The 18,780-nt window shown below is 41.1% G+C and overlaps 1 protein-coding gene across 1 annotated transcript in view; it reads left to right on the plus strand.

Annotated features, from left to right (window-relative positions):
* Positions 1–2,671: 2,671 nt before the first annotated feature.
* Positions 2,672–18,780, plus strand: part of RELN (reelin) — a 523,882-nt gene continuing 507,773 nt past the window's right edge. The window contains exon 1 of the mRNA XM_068549918.1: positions 2,672–2,897. Coding sequence (XP_068406019.1) covers positions 2,672–2,897 — 226 coding nt within the window. The remainder of the gene's footprint in view (positions 2,898–18,780) is intronic.

The following is an 18,780-nucleotide window of genomic DNA, read 5'->3' on the forward strand; positions in this document are numbered from 1 at the left end:
TACAGAGTGAAAAGAGGGGGACTTCCTGGGAACTGGGGACCTTCTGGGAATTAAGTGTAATTGTGACCTGGACCAAGTATCAGTGCTTTACTACTTTACTTTTCGGTTTATTTAAAGCAGCGACCTTGGGATCAAGCATGGCCAGATTTGATCCCAGGCTCCTCTTCTTATGGAGTGCCCTTGACAAATTATTTAACTTGTATGAATCTCAACTTTATCTTCTAAAAAATGAGGATAATTATACCTACTTCACAGGCCAATGTAAGAATTAAATGAGGTAATCCAACATTGGTTAAAGAATAATTCTCATCCCATCCCTCTAACAGCATCAATAGGCATTCATTCCTTACAGCGGTTTGCCATGGTTAAGTGCAGGGACTCTGGAGAGTGCAGCTCTCTCACAATTACAGCTGTGTGACCTTGGACACATTACTTGACCTCTCTGTGCTTCAGTTTCTTCGTATGTAAAATGTACTATTAACAGTAATTTCCCCATAGCCTTATGAGGATTAAAGGAGTTAATATATGTGAAGTACTTAGGACAGTACTCGGCATATAGTAAACATTTAAAAAGTGTTAGCTAAAAATGTTCAGTAGTTTTGGATTCTTTCTAGAAGTGATTCATTTCGTCTTAGGTTTTAGTCACATAACGGGACAGGAAGAGGTGGTGACAGCCTTGCCAGCTGCAGGCGAGTGTCTTGTAACTGAGGCAACATCGCCTGCCTGCGGGGAAAAGGTGGTGGTGGTGGCTTCCCCTAGTCTAGCTAGGGTTGCCGTGGATGGTTGCAAGGCAGGTCCCGGTGACAGCCTTTGTAGCCAGCAGCCAGGCTGCCTCTCATCCAGCCTTTGTTACCGACTGTTTCCTCCCTTGTGAAATGGGGATCATTTTTGCCTCTCCGGGTGTTGTGAGGATTAAATGAGGTGACTTACCTACGGCCCAAAGCCTGCACCAGCACAGAGCTACAGCGGTAACGACTGTTACATCAAATATATACAACAGTTGAGCCCTGGGGGATTTTGAAGGAAGGGAAACCAGAAGGCAGCTAGAAGTGGCCCTTCTACCTGTCTGAACTCGGCCTGGGTAAGAGGAAAACCACCAGTCTCTTCCTTTTGCAACAAAGTGACTACAGAGGTCTCCCCTTGGAAAGACTCCCCTTGTCTTTTCGCACTCCCCCCCCGTCCCCCCAATGCAGGCAAAGACACCATCCATTCCAATTTTATAATCTACTCATTTCTGTACGTGCGGGTTTATCTGGACTTGGTGGCAAGCCAAGGGTGGGTGGGGAGAGGCATTAAAACCTGGCAACCCCGCTCCCCCATCTCCGGATGCCGCAGGGCTCCTGCCAGCCGTCCTCGGTTAGAAACGTGCTTTTTATTTCTCTTCCCCGCAGCCTCCTGTGCAGCAGCTCATTACCACCCACTTCAATCACCGCTGCCAGCATCTCCCCAGACGTTTTCCCCTCCCCCCATTTCAGGGACATTGGTCGTAGCTGACATTTAAAGGAAATAAACACCGATTTAAAAAATTACAACCATCTCCGCCTGAAGAACCCAGCAGCAATGAATAATAGAACAGTCCAGCGAAGAGCGCCTGTCGGGGCTCAGCTCCGCCAGCCCTTCCCGCCACACAATTCCCCACACCCGAGCAGCACAAATCACCATTTCCAGGCACCACTGGAGGCTGCCAATTCTACTTTCGCTTAATCTCATTTTAAATCCGACTACAGATGAGGCTCGGTCGCTGCGGCGAGGAGCCGGGCGGGGGCCAGCGGGAGAGACTCGAGGCCTGGGTGGGAAAGAAGCGCAGGGGCCCCTCGCGTTTCGGGGCCGCGGGCGGATCCCCGGAACAAGTGCGGGCCGCCGGGGGCTCCGAGGCGGGCGAGCCCCGAGGGGCGCGGGGCGCAGCCGGCGCAGACAAAGAAGCCGGCGCCCGCTCCCGCCCCCACCGCCCCTCTACTTCCCCCTCGCCTCCTCTCAGGAAAAAGGAGGGAAATCTGAGGGGCAAAAGGGACTGTCCTCTCCTTTTGCTCCTCCGGACAGCTGGGCGAGAGGGTTTCTCTCTCTCTCTCTGAGGCGTTTAAGTCCCTCCCTGCAGATTCGCGTACCTCGTAGCCCCGAGCCCCCCTCCCCCAACCCGACCGACTCGCATCCCTCATCTGCCCTTCAGTGTGAGAACTGGGCTCAGGCGCCGGGCCTCGCGGAGGCGTGCGCCCTGCGCCGCGCGAGGTGCGGCGAGCGAGCCCGAGTGGGCGGGGGCCGGGCGGGCGCGCGCGGCGCGGCGCGCAGGGGCGGGGGAGCGGCCGGGACACGTGTGGCGGCGGCGGGGGCGATTCCGCGCCCCGGGCTTTAAGAAGGTGTGGAGTGGGCCGCGTGCTTTCCCAGGCCTGGCGGAGGGGCGTCGCGCACAGGCGGCGGCGGCGGCTGGGCGGCGCACCGCGGCAGCGGCCGACGCGCTCTCGGCGTCCGCAGCCCGGCCCCGCGCTCCCGCGGCCCAGAGAAACTTTGGGAGCTGCAGTCTCCCGCGGAACTTCTCGGCGGGGCTCCGCGCCCGAGCCCTCTCTGCTCCCTCTTCCACCTTCTCGTCGTCTCTCCACGCGGCTCCTTCGTCCCGGCGCCTCCAAAACTGAATGAGAGAGCGGCGCTCGGGGCGCGCGGCGGCGGCAGCGGCGGTATGGAGCGCAGTGGCTGGGCGCCGCGGACTTTGCTCCTGGCGCTGGTGCTGGGGACGACGCTGAAGGTGCGCGCCGCGGTGGGCTATTACCCCCGCTTTTCGCCCTTCTTTTTCCTGTGCACCCACCACGGGGAGCTGGAAGGGGATGGGGAGCAGGGCGAGGTGCTCATTTCCCTGCACATTGCGGGCCACCCCACCTACTACGTACCGGGACAAGAATACCATGGTAGGTACCACAGCATCTCCGCGCTCGCTGCCCAGCGCAGCTTTGTGTCCCTTTCCTTCTTCCAAGGGGCCGTTTAACCAAGAACCGTGACAACCCTTACCTCAGCATTACTTCTGAGGAGGGAGAGAAAACAAAGTTAGCGGGGGATAGAGTCGCGAGTTGGGATTTATTCCCCCCTCGCCCCCCCCTCCCCCACTCCACACACTCCCCTCGCGCGTCTCCCCGTGAGGAGCCGGTTCTGGTGAGAAACGCCAGAGAATTCTTGAGGTCTTTCCTCCTCCCTCGTGGTTCTGGCACCTGACACGTGAATGAAAACGCTCATCTTGTTTCCTTAACCCGAGTGCTTGGATTCCAGACCTTTGTCCTGCTCCCGGTTCCCCCTGAAGGGCATCCGGGGGGTGCTGGGCTTTGCGGACCGGCTGATGACAGCTTGACGCGCCCCGGTCAGCGGCCGCCCCGCGCCGTCGCCCGCCGGCCCGCCGCAAAGTTCTCGCTGCTCCCCAGCCAGGGGTCCCTCTCGTTTCCTTCAGTGTCAGACGACCCTCCTGACAGAGAGCGGCTGCTTCCAGCGCTCTGTTCTTTTAAAAGTGGCTTTTAAAATGTCAGCAAAGGGTGCTTTTTTCTGAGTCCTCTCTTACTTGTAACCTGCTACTTGTTTTTAGAATGATCTCTGTGATGTTTCTTAACAACTGTGTCTTTAATCTGCACAGCTTTAATTTCCAGGTAGGGGCCAGAAGTTCCTTATAATTTAAAGGTACCTTTTAAAAAAGGATCATTCTGGAGTCCTTCATCATAATGAAACATGATCGAAAAAGGACAGTTTAGCTGCAAGCAAGAGACTTTTCTGTAGTGCGTGCGTTTTTGATATTTGAAGCGAGTAAATCGTGTATGTGGGATAATAAGATATTGTCTATTTTCTATTATTTCCGCTGGAACTCCTGAATATTTCACTTCTATGGAGCTTTTAAGCGGTGACAGGCACTGTTTAATTAGAATTTCAAGGCAAAAATACTGATACCCAACTATTGTCTAGTGATTTCCTGTTATAGTTTCCATCTCTTGTAGGCTAACAGTTATTGGTATAGCAGGAGATAATCCACAGAGCAGCTGGCATTTCAGATAAACATGGATATAAAAATGATAAGAATCCTTAAATTTTCTATTTAGAAAGCCCTTCATATCTGCTTTAAAATGTTTAGCCTAAATAAATGCTTTCTAGAGACTGAAAGTAGTGCTTTTACAACTTTCTTGTGGCATGGTGTCAGCCTTGTCTGTAGAGCGGGAGTCTAATTCGGTTGGAATTTTAGACTTTGGAATATTAAATTTCTGTAACTGGTCCCTTCTTTTAAAATGCTTATTGTATTCTCTTTCCAAGAACAGTCTGGTGTTTCTCTGAGTTCATGAGAATCTTTTAAGGAGAAGGACCAGCCAATATGATGGCAACCCAGACCTCACCCAAAGACTGATTGACTGAGCTTGTCACTTAGTGTGACCTTTAGTAAAGGTGCTTGCCCGTTATTAGCTCTAAGTGAGAGTGGTAGGTAAGTGAGTCAAGGCTGGGCTAAAAGGTGTGATTGTCAGGTTGTGATGGAAGACCTGTGATAACACGTGGCCTTATTATTTTTTTTTTCCTGTTTTCCATATCCTTTGTAAGGTGCCAGCATAGAAAACTTAAAAATACCAAAATATGACATAGCCTTTGCTTTTGCTATAAAGCTAGCAAATATAAGTCAGCCTAAGACTGACCATAATCACATCCTAAGTCAGAAAAGGAAAGAATGATAGAGAGTAAGCATACAGTGTAATACTTCAAGTTGCATATTGTGTGGGAAAGTCTCAATTTCTACCTCTTCTATCACCAGAAAAGGTAGAGAAATTTTATTATGTAAGTTTAAGAAGATCGAATTATTATTATAAACTTTGAGAATGGTTATTGTAAGATTTTAAATTCCTGTTACCTGTTTTGTCAAATATTTAGATTTTGAAACTGGCTGTAGCTATAGGCCTTCAGTAAGAGTTTTTCCTTGTAAAATTTTCTACGGGTAGAAGAAATGTTTAAAAATGAAATGGTGCTTACATGTGTCTCCTTTTCTTTTAGACTTTTGGAAATTAATGTTACAAATTAATTATGTAACATCTATTTAAGAATTGAACCGTTGATAGGAAAACTTAACCTAATATACTTTGGGAGTTAGCTCATTTTGTAGGAGACCAAAGTAGGAGGTTATTCAGCCAAAATTTTTTAAAACTAAGAAATATGTAAAATATCAGCTTGAGACTTTATTTGTAATCTTCCGAATCTCTAAAATGTAACACTTATGTCAGGAAAACTCAGTCTTATCTGTGATTTACATTGAAGTCAGCATTTGAGGGAATGGTTTCTGGGAGCAGCTGCTGGCTGTTAACTTTTTTACCTAAAGGAATGCATTGAGATGTACAGTGGTACCTAACACAGAACATGACTGTAGACCAGGCTGGGTCAACTGCCCTCTGAGACTTGTGTTGTGAGACAGAATATGAAATGGAGAGGCAAATGTCAGAGTTCAATATCATGGGTCTCTGTATGTGTCATATTTATTTAAAGATTTTTGTTGAAAATCTTTTGGAAAAAAAGCAACAAAAATATAATAACAAAAGAATTTGAAATTTGTGTATCTACAGCATTGTCAGATATTTCCAGTGTTAAGTAGTATATCCATCTGTTTGCAGTTTTGGCAACTCTGTAAACAGTGCATGGTTACTTTTGCTAGTTCTCGTCACTCGTTCACTTGGTACCTCTGTTGTCGTCTTCCTATAGCTTTTAAAATCTGTTGTCTATGACTTTCTTGAGATGACATCGTTGGTCACAATGAACTATGGTGTCTTTGCATGATGAGTACAATGCAGTTTAGAAGCTCAGCAATAAGAGGTGATACATATGTATATGTATATATATATCATGTTGAATTAGAAAAGTCTCAGGGTCAGAACATTTTTTTCCTAGAATTTCCCTTTTTTGCACAAATCCCAAAATATGGTCAATTTCCACAACATGGTTTCCAAGCCCTGTTTTTTTCTGGGGGAGGGCCAGAAAGTTGCAAATGATGGGAAAATAGGAAATGGAAACCCAGATGGTCCAGTCAGGTAGCCATTTCTCTTTCCCAGCCACACCTGACTGTTCACTGCTCCTTCTCCTAAGGACCTGGGCAGTATTGTGAAACATGCAAAGGTCGAGTTGATGTCTGCACCTTTCCTTTCCCCTGATAATCCTTCTTCCTCACCCCCACTCAGGCTTTTGTTTAAAACTCCTCCCACAACCAATTTGTAGTGACTGTGACTTGTCAATGTTATATTCTCCCACAATCTTAATTACAACTATGGAAAGATGTTTTTCCCTTTTTGTTCAAAAGAATTTTGGCATCACTGAGCAGGCAGATAATATATTTTGAGATAGAAAGACTTTTAGATAACTCTGAAATCCTGTAATGAGGACCTGCCTGCTCACAAGATGGGCTTTATTCAGTCACCATCAAAAAGGAGAGGTCAGACATAAGAGAAAACATAATCTATGAAAGCCAAGCATAAGTAAATGAGTCTGTGGAAAGTACTTGAGCTTTGGTGAGACAATTTATCTGAATTTCTAAAAAGACGAGAATCCCCATTATTAAGGTGGCATAAGGTGGGGGAAATGTTCCATTACAGTGAAAAATACGCTCTAAAATATTGATTGAGAAAAAAAAATTGTCTTAAGCAGAACTGAATTGTTAATAAAGCATGGTGCTTTAAAAAGGAGATTTGATTGTATTTTGTAAATCCAGTATCACTATTGGTAGTTCTTTTGTGCTACATTTTCATTCTATTATTTATTTAATCCTATTGTGGGGTGGGTGGGAAAATCAATTTCAACTGCTAAAACAGAATGTTTACCTACAAGAGATATAATCAGGATTAAGTATTTATGGTATTTTGTTGTAAGAATTGCCAGTATTCCTATTATACATACATGTGTTCTGGAATCAACTGGTTGCTAATTAAAAAATCACCGTTCAAAGGCAGTTGCAATATAATGACTTTTCAAGTATAAGACATAATTTTTGGTAATATACTCTAGATTAAATTCCTTCCAAAGGAATGACTTTTTTAAAAATTTGAATTAAAGTTATCTGCTATTGCTAAGGTAACTGGCTTGTTGATCGGGTGAGTGGATATTTGTTTTTTATATGTCTCTGATTCTGGAATCAGCATATTTAAACTCAGAATCATTTGTCGAATGTAATTTATAAGTGAACTGCAGCTGTGTCCTGCTTGCATATGACTTTGAAAACTGAACATTTAAAGCATTTTTCTCTACTTGTCTTATATTTCATCTCACTCTCTACAATTTATTTCAAACGTATTTTACTGATGTGGTTCAGATCATTTCTTAAATCATATAAATATTGCTTTAATATATATTCCCTGTGTGAGTTTCAATTCCAGTCATACACTAAAAAAATCAGGTCTTTAGAATCATAATTGGAAACATCTAATTTAGGCAGGTATTCTTACTTCAGTCACAGCACTACATTACTCGAAATTATTTAATTAGAATATTTTCCTCCAATTTTTATGAATCTTTATTTTAAACTATTATTTTTAATTTCATTAAAAATGTTAAAGAGTAAAATAAGAAAGTTGTATCATTGTAATCATACAAGTATATTTTTTACAGAACCATCTTATTCTAATAAATTTGTCTTTTCATCTTTAAAAGTGAGTGATAGATATTTTCACAAGATTTTAAAGTCAATACTATTGACTTTCAAATTTTTTCATAAATTAGTTTCATTCAAAAGACAATATCTAAAACCAATCTTTGATTTATTTTTTTCCCTCTCTGGTATTGGTCAACTCTATAGGTGATCTGGGAACCTTACATTATCAGTTATTTAGGATATGTTGCATATTAAGCCATAATTGTTTCTCCGATGACTTCAAATGACACTTTGACAGTTATTTATTATGTCTTTAATCTTCACAAGTAGTTGTTGATACATATATGTTTGAAATATATTTCAGATAACCTTTACATTAGACAAGCATAAATAAATTGAGCTACTGGTGCTTTTTGAACATTGGCATTTAAGAAAAAAATCTTGTATATATTCTCACACAAAAATATAAAGTTCTTCCTTTTTTTTTTTAAGTTCTTTCTTTTTTTAAAAGTTCTTTATGCCGTATAGAAATAGAAAAAAATGGATAGCCCTACACTCAGTGCATTTGGTTAGAATGGACAGGTTCACGTAGGGCTTTAAACTATGTCTGGGTAATGGCATAACACACATATGAAAAGGAAAATTCATTTATCTAAATATTTTGGCTTCAAGAATAATTTGGGTGATTAATCCACGTCACCCCTACCCCACCGATTTTAGAGTTATTTATATTGAATAAAATAACCAAACTGTATAATTTCTATCTTATCAACCTTAAACAAATAAGTATTAAAAACGCATTTTCAGAACTTGGAATTGAATTTTCAAATATGAAGATTTCATAATGACTGTTCAAACACAAGAATGGTGTGTTTAAAAAAAATATTCTTGGCTCTCAGGAAATTCCACATGAGGTGATCTCACTTAGGTGTCAGTTGTGTAGCTTAGAGAGTAATTTTCGCCACGGTCACCTGCCATGCCCATCTCATTGAAGGCAGAGCTTCTGAAGGGTTGAATGCTGTGCCTACAGGTTAACCAATTATTTTAGAGAAACACATGTGTGCTTCTCTAAAACTACACACATTTTTTCCTTCTTTATTCGATTTCCTGTAGGAGCTAAGTGTAGCAACTGGATTTGGGGGTGTGCGGAAGGGTCACTACACATGTACAGATGTTGATTTGAGGCTTAAGGCAGCTCTAATCATTCAAAAAAACAAAGCTAAGGTAATTAGATAGCTTTTGAATGCCACAAAGAGATAGTTATAGGAACTCTGAGGTTCTGAAGTAAACACTGAAAACCCAGGTTATCTTTTAATGCTAATTTAGCTTTCCTTAGAAACATAAAACTTTGTTTGGAAAGCAAAATAAATTAAATTTTATTGATTAAAGGATTCTTTGAAACTATAGGAGAACTCAAGAGTGTTTCGAATAGCCCTGGTTATTGATGTACACCGGTGCCCGCATACCAAGTTACATGAAGGAGTGATAATAGTTTACCATTAAGTGCTACCCTCACCTCAGAATCGTCTCTCTCTGCCTTTCCTGCTCTGCCCCTCTCTCCTTACACCTGTATCTGACCTGCTTTCTCCCATGGCCCCTCTCTTCCTCCTAAATTTTCTCATTTTCCTTCTTCTTTTGCTCCTTTCCTCCATGTCACAGGGCCTTGTCTTCCCTCTCCTCTTCCTTCCTCTTTTCTGCTTCACAACTTGATTCCTTTGCTCCTTCAATTCTTTCTCTTTTTCTTTTTCTTTCTTCTCTTCAGATTTCCTATCACTAGCTCTACCCCTTTTTTTCCCTCTAACTATAACATGAAAAATATTGGTGTATATATATGTATATATTATATAATTAGTATATATTGTACTCATTGGATGTTTACAGTAATAAAAGTGGGTGAGTAGGCCTTTGTATTTTGCTCAAAAAATTAATGTTATCTTTCTGTGACATGCACGTACCCTTTTTAAAAATCATGGGTTAGTTATTCCTGGTGGGAAAGTAGGCTCTTCTTCCTATACTGTAAAATCTCTTAGAAGAACTTTCAAGCCAGTAGCTGTTTAATTCTGAGTTAGCTACTGTCAGCTATGGGGTCAAACTGCAGAATCAGAAGTCTGTGCATGGAAGCACATATATACACCATGAGGAAGAGTTGTAGAATTTAGAAAAATGCACACTGAATTAGCTTGAATCTAAAAGGCAGCTCAATTTTGAGATGTCTTCAATGCTTGAGTGCATAGAGACTCTTCTAGTAAATGGATGAGGGCTGTCTCTGTCATCACCACAGTCACCTCAAGTTATCTCCTTCACTTGCTGGTCTCTTTGCCAAGACTCGTAACAGTTGCATAGCTATGAAATAGTGATGACACCTTTTTAGGTAGCTGGCATTTAACAGACAGGTCGAAAAGGGGGTGGGGGGAGTTGGTATGAACACTAGATTGGGAGTCAAGAAGGGAGGTGTGTTGCTCTGGGGTAGGTTCCACAGTCTTTCTTCAATGAGACCTATTTTACTGTTTTGTACCTGTGAACGCTAATGTCTATTCCAGCTCAAAAAATTCAAAGATTCCTTGGCTGAGAGCTCAGACTTATACTAAAAAGAAAGTCTAGGGAGGCACAGTGATGTAGTGGGAAGAATTCGAGCTTTGGCAGCAGAGAGACCCATGCTTATATCCTTTCTCTGCCACTTATTAGTTGTGTGCTTTCAGCAAGTTACGTACCCTCTCCTAGCCTCAGTTTCCTCATTTCTAATGTCGAAATAATAGTATCCGTATTTGGGGGTTGCAATTATTAAATAAGGTAATGCATATATTAGATAGTAGTTATTATCATCTGGTACAGTCACCCAGCATTAGATAAGGATTTTTGAAGCATTGGATATACAGATAGGAGCTCTTTACCCATGCCTGTTCATTTTGTGCCTTGTCAACATGTGGCCCATTTCAAGGGAAATTCCAAACAGTATATTAAGGAGGGTCACAAAAGTAAAAAAAAAAAAAGTCACCTTGTCACCAAATATGTATGATCAGAAAGTGTTTCCCAACCAAAATAGATATGACTTGCCTAGAATTAAACAGTTGATTAGTGTAGTTCTAGTCTAACCAAAACTTTTATTAACTTAGCCAGCTCCCAAGTCAGACCTTCCTGTTCCTAAATTGAGTATGTTTCCTTAGTTGATGGCCATGATAACAACCAAACTTTGTGTATTTAGGTGGTAGTCTAGGAAAGATGCCAAGATAAGTAAATAACGTCGGTTTAATATATTTTGTTAAATCCTACAATATATGTGTCTACAACCCCATGTAAAATAATTTTAAAATACAAAACTGTTTCAACAAAACTAGAAATGAGAGAAATTGATTTTGATAGTGAACCCAGAGTTCACCCCTCAGGGGCTGACTGAGGAAACTTAAATCCACACATGGTTAGGTGGTGAAGTAGAAGGCTAGTTCATTTATGATAAAACATATCCTTGTCAGGATAAAGGCATTGGCTGACCAGTGTATTCTGTCCACGGTATCAAAGTTTATATGGGTGGGCAAATGACTATTAGTAGGCTGTTTGGCAGCATGGAGTTAGATGATCTCAGTGGCAGATTCCACACCTAGGAAAGCTGCTCCACCCAATCCAAGTCAGCTGGGCTGGTTGGCATTTTCCCTAGATTGTACTGGAGGAACACTGTCCTCTTTCTGGATTCTATAATGCCTCATTATGTGGCATACGTTGCTCGTTGTCTACCCAGTGATTACTAAAATGCCCTTTCTTACTAACTGATTTTGAGAACAACTATGTGTCTAGTCAAAAATGCTTACCTCCAAGGCTCCCCTGCCATGTAATTTAGTGAGATGCAGTGGAAGTCTACCGGGTAGGGTCTTTAGAAAGATTATTTTTAAAATTAATAAAGATGATTTTTAAAAGGACTCAGCAAATACTTTTTGCTCTGCCCTTACCCATTTCTTCTAGGCAGGGTGTGGTACAACCATCTTGTGACCTTGAGGATAATGGTCCCATGCTAAGGATGGTGGACCAGGAGTTCTGAAGGAGCCTGGGTCTTTATTTATACCTTTGAGCGGCTGTATCAGCCCTGGAATACCTCTTCTGGACTTCTCATATCATAAGAAAAATCAGTCGGGTTCTTGTTATTTGCAGCTGAGTGCAATCCTAATCATTTCTTCTGAACACACAAATGACTCAGTTTACATTCTCTTTTAGGTCAGTCACAATTCTTGTATCAAGCTCTGAACTGCTCTGGTTCTCCCATAGAATTGCTTTTGGTCACCTTGATGGAACTAGGATATTTTCTAAGACAGTTTTGATAATATATTTTCAGAATATCCTTCAAGATGTGCTACTTATGCAGGTGGCAAAAATAGTGCATTTTATATTAACTTTTTAGTAATGTTTTGAGAAGGTAACCTGTGCCTGACCTCCAATTTCTGGAGTTTCTTATAACTGACAATTTATGCTAGTGAGTTTGTTTATGAACTTTGTTTCCTGTCAGTCCTATCTCTCTAAAATGCAGTATCACCATATGTAAATCCTGTTGACACTTAAAATACTTAGATGTGTGACATGGTTGTGAATGTGAGCTCTGCCCCAACCTTAACCTTGTTTGTTATGTCTGGCTCAGCCTCTAGGACCAAATCCAATAATGTCATTTCTTTTGCTTGCTGCATATCGACAGAGGAAACAGGCATCTCAGCCTTACCTTCAGGAACGTGTAATCTTTTTGTTTAGGCCACCTTTGTTATGAATGTTGAAATATCCTATGATCATGGTTCCAGATCTTTTCTTACTTCCTTTTCTCATGTAAACACTTCCTGCATCCTCATCCTGCAAAAAAATGTTATAGGTCCAGTGATGGTGATGGAGGAATATAAGAAAATTAGTTGGTTTTAGGCATTTTTAGAAAAGTGGGTTCACATTCCCATTCCAAGCACTAATACTATCAACAATTTTTTCAGAAAGGTAACTCAAGAACTTAGGAATAAATTAATAACAACAACATTAGCAATAGCAAACTCTAGAGTAGCACTTATTATGTGTCAGGTACTGATCTATATGCTTTACATATATTGATTCATGTAATTCTCACAACAACCTCATGAGGTAGGTAGTATTATCCTCCTTTTGTTTGTGGATGTAGAAACTAAGTCACAGAAAGGTATTTTGCCCGAGATCATAAAGCTGTCATGCAAGAGTGCTCCAGAATCCATATTGCTTCAGAATCCATACTTTTAACTGGTATGCATTTCTTTTTAGAAATGACAATCATTTCAAGAAAGGAATAGTAATAAATAACAAAAGACATTTGAAGAAAGAGAAAATAAGTAAAAGCTAATTTCGTTATTTAAAATAAAGATTGCAAAATCAAACCAGAAGGATGATATCCATGCCAAACTAGGCCAGAATTTTACAGTCCTAAATATTTCTTGACTAGATATCACCTTCCAGATGAAGCACAAAGGAAAGATATCATTTAGTATACTGCTGACCTAAAAGAGTTAACATGCTTTCAGAGTATCACCACAAATACAAATATAAGAAAGTGATTTGCAAATTTTGCTCAAATTTATTTTTAACATTTTGATGAATGTAATTTTAATGAAGATTTTCAAGTAAATAGGAAATTTATTCTTTGACTCACTAACAGAACTTGAGAAGGACATGAATACAAGGGGAGAAGTATAATTTAAGCAGAGAGACACTTAAAAAGATTTTCATTGATGTTCATCTATTTGTAATGTATTTCTTTCTTTAGGAAATTCCTGTGAGTGTTATCTGTCGGCAGGTAGAGCCTGTGAAATTGAGTGATGGGGTACACGGTGAAACTCCTGGTGACAAGCCAGATCATCCTGCAGTGTCTGACCTCGCTCATCAGAGGTCTGTTCTCACAGTGATAGTGACACCAGTGGGATAATGTTTGTTTTGTACTCGCCTTTGTAGGGTTATTTTTCATATGTGGATCAGACTTATAAAAATCACTTTCTCTTGAGCTTATTTGAATGAGAAGAAAAGGGCTAAGCATCCTCTCCTGCCCTTGTTCCCAAATTAATTCACCTCCTGCCAAGGAGGGCAAAGGTCAGCCATAGGTTTTCTTGCAACCAGGTGAGGTGGCAACGTGAATTACGTTAGTAATGCCAATGTTTCCTGATTTGTCACCATTATAGTTTATCCCAGAGTTTGACATCAGATCTGAACTGAGAGCCACTGACCCCTGGTGGAAGTAAAACAGAGGGTGGAGGACAGATTCAGGGTAGGAGCTTCCTGTATGGAACCCACGGAGGTTCTCAGCGGGCCTGAAGGAGGCCCATGCTTTCACTAGGAGAGAAAAATTTGCTTCATTGGACATTAACAAAAGGACAGTAGCCTTAAAAAGCTATTATCAAAAAGTGTAGAGAAGGTCCACATAGAGATCATTTCTTTCCTCAGGCGGGACACCCCAGATCATCTCTCCCTTTAGTATTCGCCCGTGAGCTGTGCCTAGCTGTAGCTCTAATGGCAAATCTGTGAGCCTCCAGGGTGGTGTAGGAAGCCAAGAGGCTGCTTACGGGGTGATCTGACTTGATGCAGGTATTAAACTATTGAGACTATTTCTCTCAAATATGAGTGGTTTATTTCAGCCTTTTAACAGAAACTGTGAGGCACACACTTCAATTCCAAATAAATTGTGAAATATTTTAAACATATAGAAAAGTACAATAAATTAAAATTCAAAATTGGTATCACTAATGAGTACCCAAGGGATACCTATCTGTATTCATTGAAGTAAAATGCAGATGCTCTGGAGATCAAGCGCTTCACAGTTGTTAAAATTATACTCATTGATTTGACCAGCATTGCTGAATGATTTTTTCATGGCTTAGAAGAGATTGTCCTGTCCCATCTATGCCAGTGGTTCCCATGTGTTTCTACAACATAATGAAAAACACGGAGTCTCTGCAAGCATAAAAGAGTAGGATATCTTGAGTGAGGTACATGCTTGATAGTCATCCTGTAGAAAAAACTGGTAAAAAAAAAAAAGTCTATTACTTTGATTAGTTAAAGACAAATAAGTATTTCCAGTGAATGAAAAGAATGTTTCTCCTTAGAAAGATTTGTCAGTAAAAGAAAGATTTACAACCAGAATTTAGGATGGTTATTGGAATATTACCAAATAAAACAATTTCTTAAGCTTTTATTTTGCTTACGATAGCCTCTAAACCTTTATTTTTACTTACGTTGAGAAATGGACCCACTTGAAGATTTATGTGTTTTATTGTGAGCTACCACAGAGCTGTACAGTTTGGAGAGTGGCAGGTGTGCCAGGGTACCCTGGCTGCCAGCCACAGAAACCGGTTCTGGCTAACTTGGGCTAACGGAATTCATTAGTAGGAGGTGGGTTAACTTGCAGAATGGAAGGAAAATCCAAACACTAGATTTAGAAATGATGATAGTGTATCAAGGAGCAGGGAGTGGTCAACTGCTAAAGGAATCGTGGTGGTAAGAACCATGATTTTCTGACTTTTTAAAACTTTCTGGCTTTTTTTCTGATTTTCAGCTTTTCTGGCCCCAAAGTTTGGATGAATCCTCTCCAACTCCTTTCCTTTCTTGTGTCACTGAATTCTAATTCCTGGGACCACAAGTCTCATTGGCCGACCTGGGTTGTGGCCATCCCATGAGATGGATGTTGAGGTCAGAGGAGTATCTCTCTCTGAAGGAAAATGGAGGTGTTGTTACCCCAAAGAAGGGAGAGTGGGTGTAAGGCAGACAGAAACAACAGATGAGTGCCACAATATTCACGGTATACATTTAAGGAAAAAAAGGTGTGAAATGACCTCTGGGATAGCGAGGTATTGACAACACAGGCCATGTGGAGAAGCAGTGCTCTCTGGGGTACTATAGCACCCTTCATCAGATGTGAAGATTTTAGTGATGTTTTGGGGAGCGAGGGGCAGAGGGCAGAATTATCTTTTTGTTATGCATATCGATCCAACCTAACAGTGACTTATCATGCTTTTGTGTTTTTGTGAAAGTGTCTGATTCTCTTCTCAAAGCTGCACAGATTGCCTATCCTTGTACAAGACACCCATATTCACTGCGATGTGTATACTTTTCTCTTTACCTCAGACACCGAGGGATCTTAACACTCCGTGACCTGCAAGGGAATATCAAAGGTAAATTAGTGAGTACATGTCTCTGCATTCATGCATCACTGTAGACAAACCATCCCGATATTCACTAGGAAGATGTCAAAATGCTTCTCTCAGTCCTCCTTTGCTCTTTCTTCTTCTCCTCCTTGACTCTGTGGTGTCGGGGCACCCAGGGCTCTGTCCTTTCTCCTTTTCTCTTTTTCATCTGCCCTGTCTCCCTAGGGATGCCATCCATTCTGATGCCTTAAGTGCCAGTCTACATGTTGGTGACTCTCTCACAACTCCCTGAACTCCTCTGTCTTACTCTCCACTCAGCATCTCCACTTGGATGTCTATTGGCATCTCAAACTTAATATACCCACAAATGAGCTTCTTGTTTCCCTCACCCTGCCACCCCCAAAGTAGCTCCTACTCGAGTCTCCTCAACTCCATTATTGCCAACTGAGTCCTTACCGTTGTTCAGTCCCCAGGCCTTCTTTCCCTAACATCCCACATCCGATCCATCCCTAAGTCCAGCTGGCTTTACATTAAAACACACCCAGAATCTGCCATTGCCACCACCCTCTCTCATGTGGATTACAGCAGGCTCCTGATCACTTCTCCTGCTTCAATGCTTGTCACCTTCATTCTAGTCCTAACACAGCAGCTGGAGCGATTCGGTTAAAACCAACCCTCTGCTCCATACCTAGGACAACCATCCAATCCACCAAGTTGCCTGGAGCAGCTCTGGTCTGCCTCTGTTTTCCCAAAAATATTGCCTGAATTTGAACAATAAAATCTTCTGTAATTCTATCCATACTTTACGTTGCTCCCCTTCTCCTTAAGAAGAAGAGAAAGTACTTGGTGTGGCCTTTAAGGCCCCGTAGCACCTGCCTCCTCTGTTACTTTTCTGACCTCATATCTTACTACTTTCCTCTTACTCTTCCACTGAAATCATCAAAAGAGGGCCTCTTTTTTGTTCTTCAGACACATGTGGGGCTCAGTCCCATCTCAGAACCTTTGCACTTTCTGTTCCCTTTTTTAGCATGCTGTTCCCCAGATAGCCCCATGCTCCCTCCCTTCCTGATTCAGGTGTGTCTTCAGATGTCCCCTTTTCAATGAGTTCTTCCCTGTCCACACTCTTAAAGCTTTGTCCTCTCTTCTCCCCAGTATTCCGTATCCCCATGGACTGCTTTGTTTTCCTTCATAGGTGTTATCATCATCTATATATTTTACTCTTTACCTTGTTTGCTTTCTGTGACCATCAGCATAATGCCTTTAAGTTCCACAAGGCAGGGATTTTTGTCTGTTTTGTTTGCTGCTCTATTTCCAGTGTCTAGGATAGTGCGTGGCACATAGCAGGCACTTTAAACATTTTGATTTAATGAATCAATGAGCAAAAATAGCACTTGAGAATCCTGTCTAATCTCAGTTATATTTAAGATTGTTATGTGAAAGTGATATTCCAAAATAATTAAAGCAATCAAGAAGATAATTTATAAAGATATATTTGTGAGTACAATTTGGCCTTTTGAATCCATGATAACAATGTTTAAAAAAATCTAAAAACCATGTTTCTACTTTCCCACCCTCCAAACTTACAAAATTCTCATGACTTTTGTGAGACTATGCAACTTTATTTATAGTAGTCTGTTGGATTGGCTTTGCTTTAACTATATGTTAGCATATCCAGAAAAGTTCTCATAGCAATTAGTGACTAGAATTATTAATAGAAACTATAATAGACTTGAAGCTCTTATTCCCAGAAGCTCCTCTGTGCTGTACCATAAATAAATTTGAAGCAATTTTGATGAATGGGTATATAGTTTGCATTTAAATTTTCATCTGAATGGGAATAAATAATGGGAAGAACAGAGACCGAAATAGCTTGGCTCCGTACTCAACAGATACGTACCAACGTTAGAGAAAACACACAAAAAAGGAAACAAAAGATTTCTCTTAAAAGATTTCATCTTTTAAGAGAAATCTATTTGGGCAGTGATGAATATATGAAGGGAACAGCAGCTGAGAATTCTGGCTCTTCATTACATTTTATTTACTGATACCTTGTAAGTTGACAGCATCAGAGGTTCCATACTTACGGATTTCAACAAGAACGTTTCCAGGAGTTGTGAGAACTGCTCCTCTTATAGATAAGATTGAAAATTCTTTTCCCCACTCTATTGCTAACATACATGGATACTTTAATTTATAAGCCTTTGAAATCAGAGGAGACTTAGCTCTTAGGGATTTGTGGTGGTGGACAGCACACAAGCTGGGTTGGTTTCTGGACTTTGCATTTTCAAGCTATGTGGCCTTGAGCAAGTGACCTCACCTCTCTGTGTCTCGGTTTTCCCTTCTGAAAAATAGCAGTGATGATAGTACCTGGCTCATGGGTTTGTTATGAAACTTCAATGAGACAGTGCTTATAAAGAGCAACACAGTGCCTGGCACAGAAAATAATGTTAGGTATTATTATTGTCACACACTTGCTAATATTTTTTTCCTGTGAGTAAATAGATCTATATTTACAAAAAAAGGATTTATAATCTTTTTTTTCTTAACATTATGTGCTCATTTTTAAAAAAAATTAATTAATTAATTAATTTATGGCTGTGTTGGGTCTTCGTTTCTGTGCGAGGGCTTTCTCTAGTTGTGGCAAGCGGGGGCCACCCTTCATTGCGGTGCACGGGCCTCTCACTATCGCGGCCTCTCTTGTTGCAGAGCACAGGCTCCAGACGCGCAGGCTCAGTAATTGTGACTCACGGGCCCAGTTGCTCTGCGGCATGTGGGATCTTCCCAGACCAGGGCTCAAACCCATGTCCCCTGCATTGGCAGGCAGATTCTCAACCACTGCGCCACCAGGGAAGCCCAGTGTGCTCATTTTATTGATATTTTTCAAAAAAATACAATTTTAAGAGCTGCATAATACTCTATTGAATGGCTATAGCATAATTTATAAATTTATAAATGTTTGACATTTTTGTCATTTACATTTTGTTTTCAGTGTTATAAACACTATGGTGAATATCTTTATACATCTTTCCAGATTTGGCAACATTTTTTCCCTCAGGTTGTCATGAATTTTTATATGCAGATTATGTTAGT

The sequence above is a fragment of the Eschrichtius robustus genome, chromosome 8 (assembly GCF_028021215.1).
Source record: "Eschrichtius robustus isolate mEscRob2 chromosome 8, mEscRob2.pri, whole genome shotgun sequence".
Classification (NCBI taxonomy): domain Eukaryota; kingdom Metazoa; phylum Chordata; class Mammalia; order Artiodactyla; family Eschrichtiidae; genus Eschrichtius; species Eschrichtius robustus.